General features: G+C 43.7%; 1 protein-coding gene across 8 annotated transcripts in view; it reads left to right on the plus strand.

The window, feature by feature from the left end:
- The window catches only part of ITSN2 (intersectin 2), a 135922-nt gene that overhangs the window by 18863 nt on the left and 100570 nt on the right, over positions 1-16489 (plus strand). For all 8 annotated transcript variants that reach the window (XM_077291508.1, XM_077291510.1, XM_077291509.1 and 5 more), the window contains exons 2-5: positions 2451-2514; positions 7723-7815; positions 10171-10234; positions 13910-14073. In XM_077291508.1, the coding sequence (XP_077147623.1) occupies positions 2472-2514; positions 7723-7815; positions 10171-10234; positions 13910-14073 (364 nt within the window). In that variant the 5' untranslated portion in view covers positions 2451-2471. The remainder of the gene's footprint in view (positions 1-2450; positions 2515-7722; positions 7816-10170; positions 10235-13909; positions 14074-16489) is intronic.

Here is a 16489-nt window from a genome sequence, read left to right on the forward strand (position 1 = left end):
CAATCTGGAGTGTTTTCTATTTGGAGTGACATGCACATATTTTTTTTTTTTTTAAGTCAACCAGACATTTATCAAAACGTATAGAGGCAGAAAAGTGCAGAAAATCTAACATATAAACAGCAAAGTGATTTTACAATATGAATGAATAAGTGGAGACCAAGTTTTTTCCAAGTAATTTTACAGAGCAGACCTGTTCCAAAAAGCCCCCTCTGTTTGGACGTAGTCTAAATATTTCGTCTGACAATAAGCCGAGAATCGAGGAGAACTCAACCCCTATTGATCTGCCCTAATGTTGCATATGGACAGGGGTGGTCTTCATGACCGATTTCCTCCCCATTCCTTGGCATCGGCGATGTCACATCAGCCATTGACTGTCCTTAGCTGCAGATGACCCGAGACTTCTGACCATAGTGATTGTTCTTTAATTAAACCTGGAGAATGTGAAAATAATGATTGTTTTAGCCTTTATCGCCTCTTTCCCCAGCTTTAAAACAAAAACAAAAAAAAAAACCTCTAAGGGTATGTGCACACGTTCAGGAATTTTCACGTTTTTTTTGCGATAAAAGCACTATAAAAACGCATAAAAAACACATACATATGCATCCTATCATTTAGAACGCATTCCGCAATTTTTGTGCACATGATGCGTTTTTTTTCGCGAAAAACGGGGTAAAAAAGCAGCATGTTCATTAATTTTGCGGATTTTTCGCGTTTTTCCCGCTATTTAATGCATTTGGAAAAAATGCCAAAAAAAAGCACAAAAAAAGCGTAAAAACCGCATGCGGATTTCTGGCAGAAATGTCCGTTTTTTGTCAGGAAATTTCTGCAAGAAATCCTGACGTGTGCACATAGCCTAAATGTATAAAAAAAAGTAAATCTATTTACATTGGATAAATAATAAATGTTTGAATAACAGAAAAATATTCAGTTTCCTCACAAACATAACTTCTTTTGCAATAATTTTAGTTCACTAAAAATTTTGCCTTTATTGGCGTTTCTGCCGCAGAGTTCATTGCAAGCTGCAGAATGAGTTAACGGAGAACCCGTCAGAGAGAGTTTGTCACTCTATTTATTCCTGTCAGATAGTTTAGCAGACTCCTGATGTTGTCTGTGAGAGACAGCACAAAAAAACCAGAAAAAAAATAAAGGGGTTACAATCTGTCCCTTCAGAGTCAGCTCACTGGTGGATTCTTATTTTTGTCCCTTTTCCAGGCAGAAATTGTCATGGAAATAAAATTAAAGTGTCCAAAATTTAAACCCAAAGGGTAATTTAATGCAAGTCTCGGATTGAAATTCTTTTTAGGGCAATTTTTTTTTTTTTTTTTAATTAAGTTCATCGGTTTTAGGATAAAAATTTTATTTAGCCTAAAATACATTCACTTAAGTAAAAAAAAAAAAAAAAAAGCTCTAAAAAGAAGTTGTGTCCTAGACTCCTGTTTCCATTTTCAGGGATCCTTTTTGTTATGGTACCAGGTCACAAAAAAAAGGCCAAAAACGGATGCAAACAGAAACCTATCCATTTTATCCATTGAAAAATGTAATTCTTGGTGCCCTTTTTTACTCCCATCTCTTCCGATTTCATGTCTCTGTTCTCATAGTCCATTTTTTGTCTTAGTCCATCGCTTCTGCGATACCTGTGTTTATTTTTTCTTTTCCCCTTGTCAGTGTGCTAGATCCGTATTTGGTCCTTGTCATTTACAATTACAGTCCCTGTTGCATCCATTTTTCTAGTGAAGAAAAAAAAAAAGGTAGAGTCTCTGACCCCTTCCGACAGCAAACAGATGAGGTCCATGCTTGTTGTGTGTTTTGTATTTTTCCTACAAGGCCGTTGATCAGCATTGTGGAGATAGGTCCGCCATGCGGCTCAAAGTTGGACATAGGTCACTTTTTAAAGGTACAGTCAGACCTGAAAAACAAAAAATAAAAAGCTCATTGATTGTAATGGGTTCATGATATATCCAAAAATATATTTTTTCCGTAGACCTGTTACTCATTTTGCAAAACCTTTAAAATAATCCAAGTAAAATAATAATGAAAAAATAAAATTTTTTCTCGTCACTACTTGGGATGTAAGTTGCTTTTATCTGACATCCGCAATGTTTTGGGATTTTTTTCCCCCTTTTTTTGCTGCATTCTTCCCCCTATAATGTCTTTCGGAACTTAACCGTATACATTAGCAGTCAGTGTGCAGCAGCCCGGAATGAAGTCTGTGCCAGCAAATATTTACTACCATCCGGTGTCACTGATTCATCTCCAGACACACAGGGTACAGTAGTGGGTGTCGTGTCCACCTTCTAATATACAGTGACCTCTCCTAGCCCCCATTCATGGACCACCGTCAGCCCCCACCATTGTCTTCCCGTCAGTCATTAAGAAGCAGCGTAGTGTGCGCACAGCGGGGCCCACGCTCAGCATCATTATTAACAAGGACCGTGTTTGTGTGTTTGCAGATGGCCTGGAGTTAACAAGACATGCTGCGGAACACCATGCCTCACTTTCCCACGGCCCTGAATGGTGAGTACGTCTCCACATATTGCTGGGACTGAGTAGATAGACTGCAATATATAGGATTACTGTCTGCTCCTGGATGTTTGTTTACTATCCTCTTTCTGTTTTTAAATCACATTCATCTTTATCTGCTATGATGCTGAGATATAGCAGAGTCGGACTTGTGCTTCAGCTTCCTGCAAAACCGTGTGTGTGTGTGTGTGTGTGTGTGTGTGTGTGTGTGTGTGTGTGTGTGTGTGTGTGTGTATGTGTGTATATATATATATATATATATATATATATATATATATATGTATATATATGTATGTATTATACCGTATATACTCGAGTATAAGCCGACCCCCCTAATTTTTCCACAAAAAACTGAGAAAACTTTAATGACTCGAGTATAAGCCTAGGGTGGGAAATGCAGCAGCTACTGGTAAATTTCAAAAATAAAGAGATACCAAAAAAAGTGAAATTAATTGAGACATCAGTAGGTTAAGTGTTTTTGAATATCCATATTGAATCAGGAGCCCCATATAATGCTCCATACAGTTCATGAGGGCCCCATAAGATGCTCCATACAAAATACGCCCCATATAATCCTGCATAAAGGTTAATAATGGCCCCATAAGATGCTCCATAGACACATTTGCCCAATAAAATGCTGCACAAATGTTGATTATGGCCCCATAAGATGCTCCATACAGACATTTGCCCCATATAATGCTGCACAAACGTTGATTATGGCCCCATACAGACACTTGCCCCATATAGTGCTGCACAAATGTTATGGCCCCATAAGATGCTCCATACAGACATTTGCTGTTGCTGCGATAAAAAAAAAATAAATCACATACTCTCCTCTCGTCGCTCAGGCCCCCGGCACTCTCAATATTCACCTGACTTCGTTCCGCCACCGCTCCGTCTTCAGCGTCTTCTGCACTGACGTTCAGTGACCTGAGCGTTACTGCAGAGGACGCTGAAGACGGAGCGGCGCCCGGAACGGTGAGCAGGTGAATATCGCGCAGCGCTCTCCCTCCCCATTATACTCACCAGCTCCTGGCGCTGTGCAGTCCCTGGCTCCCCAGCGCCGCAGCTTCTTCCTGTAGTGAGCGGTTACCGCTCATTACAGTAATGAATATGCGGCTCCACCCCTATTCATTACTGTAATGAGCGTTACCATGTGACCGCTCACTACAGGAGGAAGCTGCCGGCGCCGGGGAAGCAGGGACCTGCAGGGACCGCGCCAGGAGTAGGTGAGTATAATTAGACAGCCCCCGCTCCCCCTCCCCTGCCGACCCCTGGGTATGACTCCAGTATAAGCCGAGAGGGGGACTTTCAGCCCCAAAAAAGGGCTGAAAATCTCGGCTTATACTCGAGTATATACGGTGTGTGTGTGTGTGTGTGTGTGTGTATATATATGTATATATATATATATATATATATATATATATATATATATATATATATATATATATATATATATATATATATATATATTATAGTCAAGTAAGCATTTGTGATAAACTGCCGAAGTCCACCTACAAAGGACGGAGAGGTCTGTAACTTTTATCGTAGGTCCTACAAATTTGAGAGGCTTAATCTAAGAATAAAATCCAGAGAATTTATTTGCATTTTATTGCATGAAATAAGTATTTGATACAGTAGAAAAAAACAGAACTTAATATTTGGTACAGAAACCTTTGTTTGCAATTATAATAATAATAATAATAATAATTTTATTTGTATAATGTATGTATGCAATTACAGAGGTCAGATGTTTTCTGTAGTTCTTGACCAGGTTTGCACACACTGCACTCCTCCATACAGATCTTCTCCAGATCTCTCAGGTTTCGGGGCTGTCGCTGGGCAACATTAGGTTCCTGCTCCCTCCAAAGATTTTTTTTTTTTATTGGGTTCAGGTCTGCAGACTGGCTAGGCCTCTAATGGGCCCTGAAATGCTTCTTACAGGGACACTCCTTAGATGCTCTGGCTGTGTGGTTCAAGTCATTGTCATGTCTTCCCCAGCCATGATCCATCTTCAATGCGCTTACTGAGGGAAGGAGGTTGTTGGCCAAAATCTCACAATACATGACATCATACACACTCCCTTCAATGCCGTGTAGTCATCCTGTTCCCTTTGCAGAAAAGCAGTCCCAAAAGTATGATGTGTCCTCCATCACGCTTCACGGTTGGGATGGTGTTCTTGGGGTTGTACTCGCCCTTCTCACAGGCGCGCAGGATCTGTGACGACGTCGCGGTCACATGACAGTGATGTCATGGCAGGTCCTTGTCGCATACCATCCTTGCCACCGGACCCTGCCGCTTGCATGGAGTGGTCACCGGAGCGTCGTGAGGAGCGGGAAAGGCGGCGGAAGGTGAGTATATAATGATTTTTTATTTTTTTTAATTATTTTTAACATTAGATGTTTTTACTATTGACGCTGCATAGGCAACATCAATAGTAAAAACTTGGTCACACAGGGTTAATAGCGGCGGTAACGGAGTGAGTTACCCGCGGCATAATGCGGTCCTTTACCGCTGGCATTAACCCTGTGTGAGCCGTGACTGCGGGGAGTATGGAGTGGGCGCCGGGCACTGACTGCAGGGGAGTAGGGAGGGACTAATCGGACTGTGGCCGTCACTGATTGGTCGCGGCAGCCATGACAGGCAGCTGGCGAGACCAATCAGCGACTTGGATTCCATGACAGACAGAGGCCGCAAATAATGAATATCCGTGGCAGAGAGAAAGAAAGACAGAAGGACAGACAGAAAGACGGAAGTGACCCTTAGACAATTATATAGTAGATTTGGGGAGTGACCTAATAAATAGGAGCAAAAGCTCCCCCTGGTGGTCTGGAGTGTGAAATGTGTTGCATGTTTGTGATACCTGGATGCAGTTATCCTTCTTTGCCTCCAAACGTAGCAAGACTCTCCCCGAGAGGAAAGCAATACCACTGCCACGACCAGGACCCTGGGGCGCCGCATTTGTACTAGAGACAGACCCAGTGTTTGGCATGGTGGAGGCCTGGGTAGCTGTGTTTTGTGACCGTTCTGCGCAGCGCGGAGTCATTTTCTCTGTGACTGAGACTTTCAGCAGACTGGAGATTATAGTCTCTTGGCTCCGGAGGTATGGCACACTGTGATATGGTGCGGTGTCCGATCTGTAGGAAGGCTGCTCAGCCAGTACTGTATACTGATCCTTCTATATTTTCTAATTAGTAAGGAGATATTTTATTGAATAAAACATAACTTTCAATATAATAATGAAAACTGGATAAATCAAGTGATAACAAACAAAGAACACAAAGTGATACAGTGCTTCTGCTGAGGTTACCAGTACTTGGTAACACATAGTTTGGTCTCACCACTTTCAGCTGAACTTGTTCTCAGCAGGTCACAGGCACAAGCAGGGGTATTAAGAGTAAGTGTACGGAGGGGGGGATTCTCCTGATAGTCCCTGGCATGCCCCTGTGCTGCTCCTGCCCTGACAAGCACTGTCCCCAAGTAAAGGCGGCTAATCATGTGTTGTATCTCCTACACCTTCTTCCCCCATCAGGGGAGTAGAAAGCATGTGGGAAATACAATGGCAGGTGACCCACATGTCAGGTCCGACTGCTCACATCAAAACCCATTAGAGTGAAGCAAGTAGCAAGTTGTGCTCACTATCTAATTTCCATATTTCACAGGAACAGATCACTATCTAATAAACTACTGGTTATTGGGTAATACACATTACTGATCCTGGGTTACATCCTGTATTATACTCCAGAGCTGCACTCACTATTCTGCTGGTGCAGTCACTGTGTACATACATTACATTACTAATCCTGAGTTACATCCTGTATTATACCCCAGAGCTGCACTCACTATTCTGCTGGTGCAGTCACTGTGTACATACATTACATTACTGATCCTGAGTTACATCCTGTATTATACCCCAGAGCTGCACTCACTATTCTGCTGGTGCAGTCACTGTGTACATACATTACATTACTGATCCTGAGTTACATCCTGTATTATACCCCAGAGCCGCACTCACTATTCTGCTGGTGCAGTCACTGTGTACATACATTACATTACTGATCCTGAGTTACATCCTGTATTATACTCCAGAGCTGCACTCACTATTCTGCTGGTGCAGTCACTGTGTACATACATTACTGATCCTGAGTTACATCCTGTATTATACCCCAGAGCTGCACTCACTATTCTTCTGGTGCAGTCACTGTGTACATACATTACATTACTGATCCTGAGTTACATCCTGTATTATACCCCAGAGCTGCACTCACTATTCTGCTGGTGCATTTGTTGTGTACCTACATTATATGACCAGGCATGAGTCGGACAGTAGAAGCTGAATCATCTCCTTCTGAATTGAGCTTTTCCTGTTTACTGGTGACCGCAGCTATTATATCAGGGAAGCTTCAGTATGTAGCAGAGCTGAGCTCATCACATCACATGCAGACACCACCTTGCATTATCGTGTGGGTTTTCCCAGGTGTTGGCACAGTGCAGAGAATAAACAGCCGGGTGACACATTTAGCTCTGCTAGATCTGTGCACATTAAGTCCGTGCTGTGATTAAGGCAAAGCCCGATGACAGAGGAGGGTCGGCCAGACCCTGCACCCTTCTTACATGGTGGAGGGAACAACCAGCGGGCAGCACAATAATTAGTACTAGGTGTGTGATTAACATTACAAAGCCCCTAAGCTGTAGGATGTGGAAAACGCCACCATATCAGAAGCGTCCATCACCCATGGCACATACCGTCACCGATTTATCAGATAAACCATCGTATCTTTTCAAGGTCATCATCCAGCAATCATTTGTGATCGACGGAGAATCCTGGCACTAATTGTGGATTTTCCCTGCAGTGCCTCCGCAGGATGAACGAAGCATTGCACCAGGTACTATTAGAATAATCCTGAGCAGACCCAAGCCAGGCAGTGAGAAGGTCTTACAAACATTTGAGGACCTTGGAATTTCTAGAGTTAGAGGCAGCAGGAAGTTGCAAAAAATAAACTGCCGGCAGGAGTGACTTCCCCTGTAGACCTCGGAGGGCCGTCTCCTATCGGAGCTGTGGAAGTGGTGATGGGGGGGGGGGGGGTAAGCGCCAGCGTCGTACGTTGGAGTTTCCTGTGTGCGGTGGATCTGGATGTGTTACTGCAAGAAGCCGACTTTCTTCTCAGAACTTTCTATAACTTTGCTTGTTTTGCTTTGCAGGAGGGCCAACCATGTGGGCGATCACTACGGAGGAGCGGGCTAAGCACGACCAGCAGTTTGCCAGCCTGAAGCCCACAGGTGGACTCATTACTGGTGAGACTTCCCTTTCTGACCGTTCCTAAACCCTTATATATTTGCCTAGCAAAGCAGATTAATTATATGCAGCCCCTGAGATTTTCAGGTCCCAATAATTCTTCCTGCCCCGCCGCCAACATTATTATTATTTTTTTTATCAGTTCCTACACATCACTTTCCCATGTTAGTCACAAACTGTTATTTAAAGATGGACAGCAGTCCTATTAATACACTACTCAGCTGCTGATGAACTTCTTTTGTGGGAAAAAAAAGTAAGCTCTTAAAAGGGTTGTCTCAACATAGCACTTGAATAGCTCACTGCCTCCTTGCCCGCCGCCTCCTTCGCTCTCTGCCCCGCCGGGGGACAGTACACTCCTGATTGACAGTTCCGACCAGCAGTATGGTGAGCCGGTAAGCAGAACTGCGCACTCACAGATGGCTGGAAGAAACTACACTGTCTCTGCAGCATTGGAGGAGCGCGGGGGGACGCACGCTGGCAGGTTTCAGCCGTCTGGCCGGCTACAGGGCAGCTCTTACATTTTTAAGTGTTCCTCACTTTATTTTTCGGGCTCTATCATGCTTTCTTGCTGCAGTGCTCAGCTCTTCCCATTACCCCGCACTGTTCACCCTCTCATGCATGTGGTTAATAGCTCTGATGGCAAAGTCCCAGAAAAGTCCAGTCACGCAGTGTGTCCGACTAATCCGCAGATGATCTCACCGGCCGCTGAGCTGACGCCGGCAGCTATTCTGCCATGTCGGCTTTATCATTGAGCCCCGGAGCTGGTGTACCTCTGTCCCATGTCTGTCCCATGTCTTTCTAATGTGTTTTCTTTCTCGCTCTATCCTTTTTTTTTTTTCCTCTATTTTTTCTCTCTCTTTCCTATGTTTCCTGTTCTGGTCCTATTCTGCACCGCACTTCACAGCCGGGTCACAAAACGCGTCCTTTGTGGCCAAGAAGTCATTTTTCTCAAAGTAATGAATTGCAAAAGTTTTTTTTACCGGGACTATGTAATCTGGCTCGTTACATTGGTCGGTGATGATGTGGTGCAGAAGAATACCGAAGGGGTGCTGAGAATAGAAGAGGACTGCGTTCATTAAGTATATTAATACTTGCACTGGGTTCTGTGCCCTATGGCTAAGTGGATCAAAAAAAAAAAATGCTTCTGTAACTTTAAATACAATTTTTAATCTTATGCTACTCATGTTTTAAACATTAACTTCAGTGAATCCCACAAATTTGAGTTTCTTCTTAAAAAAAAAATCAGCTTTTTATAATTTATATTCCTACGGCCACCACTAGATGGTGCTATATACCTACTTCCTGTACATTGAGCTCAATGGTAAATCCGTTTTCCCTAAGCTCCCCCTAGTGGTGACTGCGGGTAAGGAAAAAACTTGTCTTCCTCTCTGTCCATGGGTCATTTTTTTTCTATATTTATAAAGATTTATTAATTACTGTGCACTTATTTTTATCCTTTTTCCAACATGGCATTAAATAATAGAGATTCTCATTCAAATACATTTATCTTTGACTTTGCTGAATTCGGACAGTTACAGTCCCCTAGTCCAGCCGTAGCGCTCCATCCCTGGCGTGCATTCACTAAGGATAAGTCTCATTAAATATTAATTACACTGCAGTCTTGTGATGCGGATTTTCCTGTTCATGAGGATTTATGCTGGCGACTTCACAGTTCATTGACAAACCTGAACTTTAGAATTCAGGATGCTTTATTTTTATGGTCCGTTGGGGTCATTAGAAGGTTAATGGGTTAATTATTACAATGCAACCGGAGCTTCTCTATGGGTAAAAGTTGCACAGACACAGCAGAGCCAGGTACGGCGCAGCACAGCAGTGTGGAGTGTTGTCAAGCAGATGCTCCGCGTTCCTGCGCACAGTTAGTATTGTCGCCTGTCGTTATTTTATTCTTGGGGGTACAATTTATTTCTAAGCACCGAAAGTCATCGCAAGCATGGCTCCATGCTGACAGTGATGAAAGTGCGCCGTTTTGTGGGTCGGCGCAGGATCCCTCACCCATCTGTAAGGTATGACCTATCCCCTGGGTAGTTGATCGCTCATTTTCACCGGACATAAGCTGCGTTAACCATTCTTCAAGCTTCAGAACTGAAATCCCCCAGCATTCCGAACTTGTACTGGTGATTTGCATTCTTGGCAGTGGTCTTTGTACATCGCCATTGTCTGTGTGTCAGATTTAAGAGCTCCCATGTCTACAGGTTATATAACACTAGAGTTCTTCAGCTCTTTAAATTGGCTCCCAAACCCAAGCAGTAACGTCTGATGAGCCCAACCGGTCCCAGCGGGAAAAACTCGGTGCTTTCTGAGATGTCAGTAATGGTGTGACCTTCCTCCCATAGGAGAGCAAGCAAGAACCTTCTTCTTACAGTCCGGGCTGCCGCCTGCTGTCCTGGCGGAGATATGGTAAGTTGTTTTTTTTTTTAAATTATTCTGTTTGGTCACCCCATTAATAAGGCAGGGACCCCATAGCGATATTTGGACACTGTTAGCCGCGGGGACTCAAACATATTATTCAAGCACGCTGAAGACACTCAGTTAGCACCCGAGCATGCTCAGATAACACCTTAGCCCAGCACATTCATCACTACTCATTATCACATGCAGGATATCAATAGTAATACCAATATATATGTATCTGGTGATCCACCATTCACAATACATGAGGACACAGCTCGCCTCCTCCCACTCCCTGCAGAAGGACCTCTGCACAGCCCACAGAGCACGCCCACAACACTCCACCATAAAGTCTCTAGACTTCTTTCTTTTGGCTACTGTAAATATCTAGATAATAACAGACGCTGAGGCAACATAACCATTGATAGAGAACAGAAGATGAAAATCTACAGTCAGAAAATAAAAAGAACATTTAGGATCTTTTATTGTTTTGTAACATAGAAGAGAAAGCTTCCTGCTGTATCGGGGGAGATTTACCCCCCGTGAACTGTCAGATGATCAGTGATACGTTCAGGTCTAACTCTTTTAATTTTCTGCAAAAAGTATCCAGTCTTACAAAGACATATTATCTGAGGAATCCAGTGGATCCCGTGTATGAAGGCAACGGTTATGTCGTTTTCGTTACACTCCTGGCACATTTCTACAATAACCGGCCACATTTATGCCATAATATTCCTGGACTTCATTATTTATTTATTTATTTATTTATTTATTTTTTGAAGAAGTGAAATTTTCTACTTTCTTTGTTGTGTTTCTCTTCTTTCTGCTCCCCCAGTATGATAGCTCTTCACGTACCTTGTGGTCAGTCCGGCTCATTGCTCCTCCTTGCATGGAGTGAGGCTGTGTTCACACAGGGTTTGCGGTTTCCATTTGCTGAATGCACGGGGAAAGCTCCCGGATGTATCGCATGTATCCATAGAGCCCACTCACCCAGCCAGGGTGTACACGCTCCTTCAGGGTGTCGGTGGGGCTGATGGACGTCAGTGTCCTCTTCAGCCGTATGGAATATTCCATAGAGGGGCATTCTGCAGAGGAAAATAACTGCTGTACTGTGGTGACTTTCTTCTCAAAGGGAATTTGTCATCATATATGTAATCTCACACAAAAGCTTCACACTGGCTACTGTCCCTATACTAAACTCATACTTTGTATTCTGTACAGATGATTTTATGAGCAACCTCCTTATCAGTCATTTCAATCCTGCCTAAGATCATAACACCTCTATATACAGTAGGTAACACAGGATCCACCGTTCACAATAGGTGATGTCACAGCTCACCTCCTCCTCCTGTATAATGACTGATAACACAGGATCCACCATTCACAATAGGTGATGTCACAGCTCACCACCTCCTCCTGTACAATGACTGATAACACCTCTATATACAGTAGGTAACACAGGATCCACCGTTCACAATAGGTGATGTCACAGCTCACCTCCTCCTCCTGTATAATAACTGATAACACCTCTATATACAGTAGGTAACACAGGATCCACCGTTCACAATAGCTGATGTCACAGCTCACCTCTTCCTCCTGTACAATGACTGATAGCACCTCTATATACAGTAGATAACACAGGATCCACCGTTCACAATGGGCGATGTCACAGCTCACCTCCTCCTCCTGTACAATGACTGATAACACCTCTATATACAGTAGATAACACAGGATCCACCGTTCACAATAGGCGATGTCACAGCTCACCTCCTCCTCCTGTACAATGACTGATAACACCTCTATATACAGTAGGTAACACAGGATCCACCATTCACAATAGGTGATGTCACAGCTCACCTCCTCCTCCTGTACAATGACTGATAACACCTCTATATACAGTAGATAACAGGATCCATCATACAGAATAGGTGATGTCACAGCTCACCTCCTCCTGTACAATGACTGATAACACCTCTACATACAGTAGATAACACACAATCCACCATTCACAATAGGTGATGTCACACTCACCTCCTCCTCCTGTACAATGACTGATAACACCTCTATACAGTAGATAACACAGGATCCACCATTCACAATAGGTGATGTCACACTCACCTCCTCCTCCTGTACAATGACTGATAACACCTCTATATACAGTAGATAACACAGGATCCACCATTCACAATAGGTGATGTCACAGCTCACCTCCTCCTCCTGTACAATGACTGATAACACCTCTATATACAGTAGGTAACACAGGATCCACCATTCACAATAGGTGATGTCACAGCTCACCTCCTCCTCCTGTACAATGACTGATAACACCTCTATATACAGTAGATAACACAGGATCCATCATACAGAATAGGTGATGTCACAGCTCACCTCCTCCTGTACAATGACTGATAACACCTCTACATACAGTAGATAACACACAATCCACCATTCACAATAGGTGATGTCACACTCACCTCCTCCTCCTGTACAATGACTGATAACACCTCTATATACAGTAGATAACACAGGATCCACCATTCACAATAGGTGATGTCACAGCTCACCTCCTCCTCCTGTACAATGACTGATAACACCTCTATATACAGTAGATAACACAGGATCCACCATTCACAATAGGTGATGTCACAGCTCACCTCCTCCTCCTGTACAATGACTGATAACACCTCTATATACAGTAGATAACACAGGATCCACCATTCACAATAGGTGATATCACAGCTCACCTCCTCCTTCTGTACAATGACTGATAACACCTCTATATACAGTAGATAACACAGGATCCACCATTCACAATAGGTGATGTCACACTCACCTCCTCCTCCTGTACAATGACTGATAACACCTCTATATACAGTAGATAACACAGGATCCACCATTCACAATAGGTGATATCACAGCTCACCTCCTCCTCCTATATAATGACTGATAACACCTCTATATACAGTAGATAACACAGGATCCACCATTCACAATAGGTGATGTCACAGCTCACCTCCTCCTCCTGTACAATGACTGATAACACCTCTATATACAGTAGATAACACAGGATCCACCATTCACAATAGGTGATATCACAGCTCACCTCCTCCTCCTGTACTATGACTGATAACACCTCTATATACAGTAGATAACACTGGATCCACCATTCACAATAGGTAATGTCACAGCTCACCTCCTCCTCCTATATAATGACTGATAACACCTCTATATACAATAGATAACACAGGATCCACCATTCACAATAGGTGATGTCACAGCTCACCTCCTCCTCCTGTACAATGACTGATAACACCTCTATATACAGTAGATAACACAGGATCCACCATTCACAATAGGTGATATCACAGCACACCTCCTCCTCCTCCTGTACAATGACTGATAACACCTCTATATACAGTAGATAACACAGGATCCACCATTCACAATAGGTGATGTCACAGCTCACCTCCTCCTCCTGTACAATGACAGTAGATAACACAGGTCCCTATCCCTCATTGTCACAGTGTACACGGGTGTATGTCCCAATGTATGTATCTGGGCGAGTCGTGTAATGTTCCCCCAGACAACAGTGATGTCCGGGACCTACTAGTTGACTCCTCCCTTGTTATGAGCAGTGATGGAGGACACGTGTTAACCATTCTCTTCTCCTTGATGTCTTGGAAGGAGCCTGTCAGACCTGAACAAAGACGGAAGAATGGACCAGCTGGAGTTCTCCATCGCAATGAAGCTGATAAAACTGAAGCTGCAGGGTCAGACGCTGCCGATGATGCTCCCGCCAGTCATGAAGCAGCCGCCAGTCTTCTCGCCATTAATGTCTTCTCGCTTTGGTGTGTTTTTTTTTTTTTTCTGTGCTCATCATCCCCTGATGATATCTCTTTCTTTTCCTAAAATCTGATATTTCTTTGAACTGTGTGCAATGCGTCATGGTATAGAGCAAATGGGGTGGAGCAGAAAGAAATAGTTTGGTGGCAAAGATGGAGCAGGAAATCACCTAAAGACACTTATTAGCGGCAGCTATCTCGTAGATTGATTCCTGGTTTACTAAAGAGGCGGCATCAACTCCAAAAGGAAGACGCTTTCATGTGTAGACAGTTTTTTTAGGTATTTGCCCCTCTCGTCAGTGCAGAGCAGGCAACCATTTGGCTGGATAAGAAGCCCTTGATGAATCTTTTAATGGAAACTGTTTCTTTTAATTGACATACTTCCTCTCTGGAAGATCTCATCTAGAAAATACTCAAAAATATCTTACAGGATTGAGCAGTGCTATTTGGGAAACCCTGATTCAGTAGTCTCATTGGTAGCCTGGACCACAGACCTGTGAAACCTTCTGCTACCGGTTGGCTTCTTGGCCAGACTTGACTTGCATGACATCACATTCATCTTAGTAATCGGAAGAGGTGACGTGTATGACATCACATCCAGCTTAGTAATAGGAAGAGGTGACGTGTATGACATCACATCCGGCTTAGTAATAGGAAGAGGTGACGTGTATGACATCACATCCAGCTTAGTAATCGGAAGAGGTGACATGTATGACATCACATCCAGCTTAGTAATCGGAAGAGGTGACATGTATGACATCACATCCAGCTTAGTAATTGGAAGAGGTGACGTGTGTGACATCACATCCAGCTTAGTAATAGGAATAGGAGACGTGTATGACATCACATCCTGCTTAGTAATCGGAAGAGGTGACGTGTATGACATCACATCCTGCTTCGTAATCGGAAGAGGAGACATGTATGACATCACATCCAGCTTAGTAATTGGAAGAGGTGACGTGTGTGACATCACATCCTGCTTCGTAATCGGAAGAGGCGTCGTGTATGACATCACATCCGGCTTAGTAATCGGAAGAGGTGACATGTGTGACATCACATCCGGCTTAGTAATCGGAAGAGGTGACGTGTATGACATCACATCCGGCTTAGTAATAGGAAGAGGTGACGTGTATGACATCACATCCGGCTTAGTAATAGGAAGAGGCGTCGTGTATGACATCACATCCGGCTTAGTAATAGGAAGAGGTGACGTGTATGACATCACATCCGGCTTAGTAATAGGAAGAGGTGACGTGTATGACATCACATCCGGCTTAGTAATAGGAAGAGGCGTCGTGTATGACATCACATCCGGCTTAGTAATCGGAAGAGGTGACATGTGTGACATCACATCCGGCTTAGTAATCGGAAGAGGTGACGTGTATGACATCACATCCGGCTTAGTAATAGGAAGAGGTGACGTGTATGACATCACATCCGGCTTAGTAATAGGAAGAGGTGACGTGTATGACATCACATCCAGCTTAGCAATCGGAAGAGGAGACGTGTATGACATCACATCCGGCTTACTGATCAGAAGAGGAGACGTGTATGGCATCACATTCGGCTTACTGATCAGAAGAGGCGATGTGTATGACATCACATCCGGCTTACTGATCAGAAGAGGTGACGTGTATGACATCACATCCGGCTTAGTAATAGGAAGAGGTGACGTGTATCACATCACATCCAGCTTACTGATCAGAAGAGGTGACGTGTATGACATCACATCCGGCTTAGTAATAGGAAGAGGAGACGTGTATGACATCACATCCAGCTTACTGATCAGAAGAGGAGACGTGTATGACATCACATCCGGCTTACTGATCGGAAGAGGTGACGTGTATGACATCACATCCGGATTAGTAATCGGAAGAGGTGACGTGTGTGACATCACATCCGGATTAGTAATCCGAAGAGGAGATGTGTATGACATCACATCCGGATTAGTAATCCGAAAAGGTGACGTGTATGACATCACATCCGGATTAGTAATCAGAGAAGGTGACGTGTATGACATCACATCCAACTTAGTAATCGGAAGAGGTGACGTGTATGACATCACATCCGGCTTACTGATCGGAAGAGGCGACGTGTATGACATCACATCCGGCTTAGTAATCGGAGAAGGTGACGTGTATGACATCACATCCGGATTAGTAATCGGAGAAGGTGACGTGTATGACATCACATCCGGCTTAGTAATCGTTAGAGGAGACGTGTATGACATCACATCCGGCTGAGTAATCGGAAGAGGCGTCGTGTATGACATCACATCCGGCTTAGTAATCGAAAGAGGAGATGTGTATGACATCACATCCAGCTTACTGATCAGAAGAGGAGACGTGTATGACATCACATCCGGCTTACTGATCGGAAGAGGAGACGTGTATGACATCACATCCGGCTTACTGATCGGAAG

This window comes from Ranitomeya variabilis, chromosome 2 (genome assembly GCF_051348905.1).
Source record: "Ranitomeya variabilis isolate aRanVar5 chromosome 2, aRanVar5.hap1, whole genome shotgun sequence".
NCBI lineage: Eukaryota > Metazoa > Chordata > Amphibia > Anura > Dendrobatidae > Ranitomeya > Ranitomeya variabilis.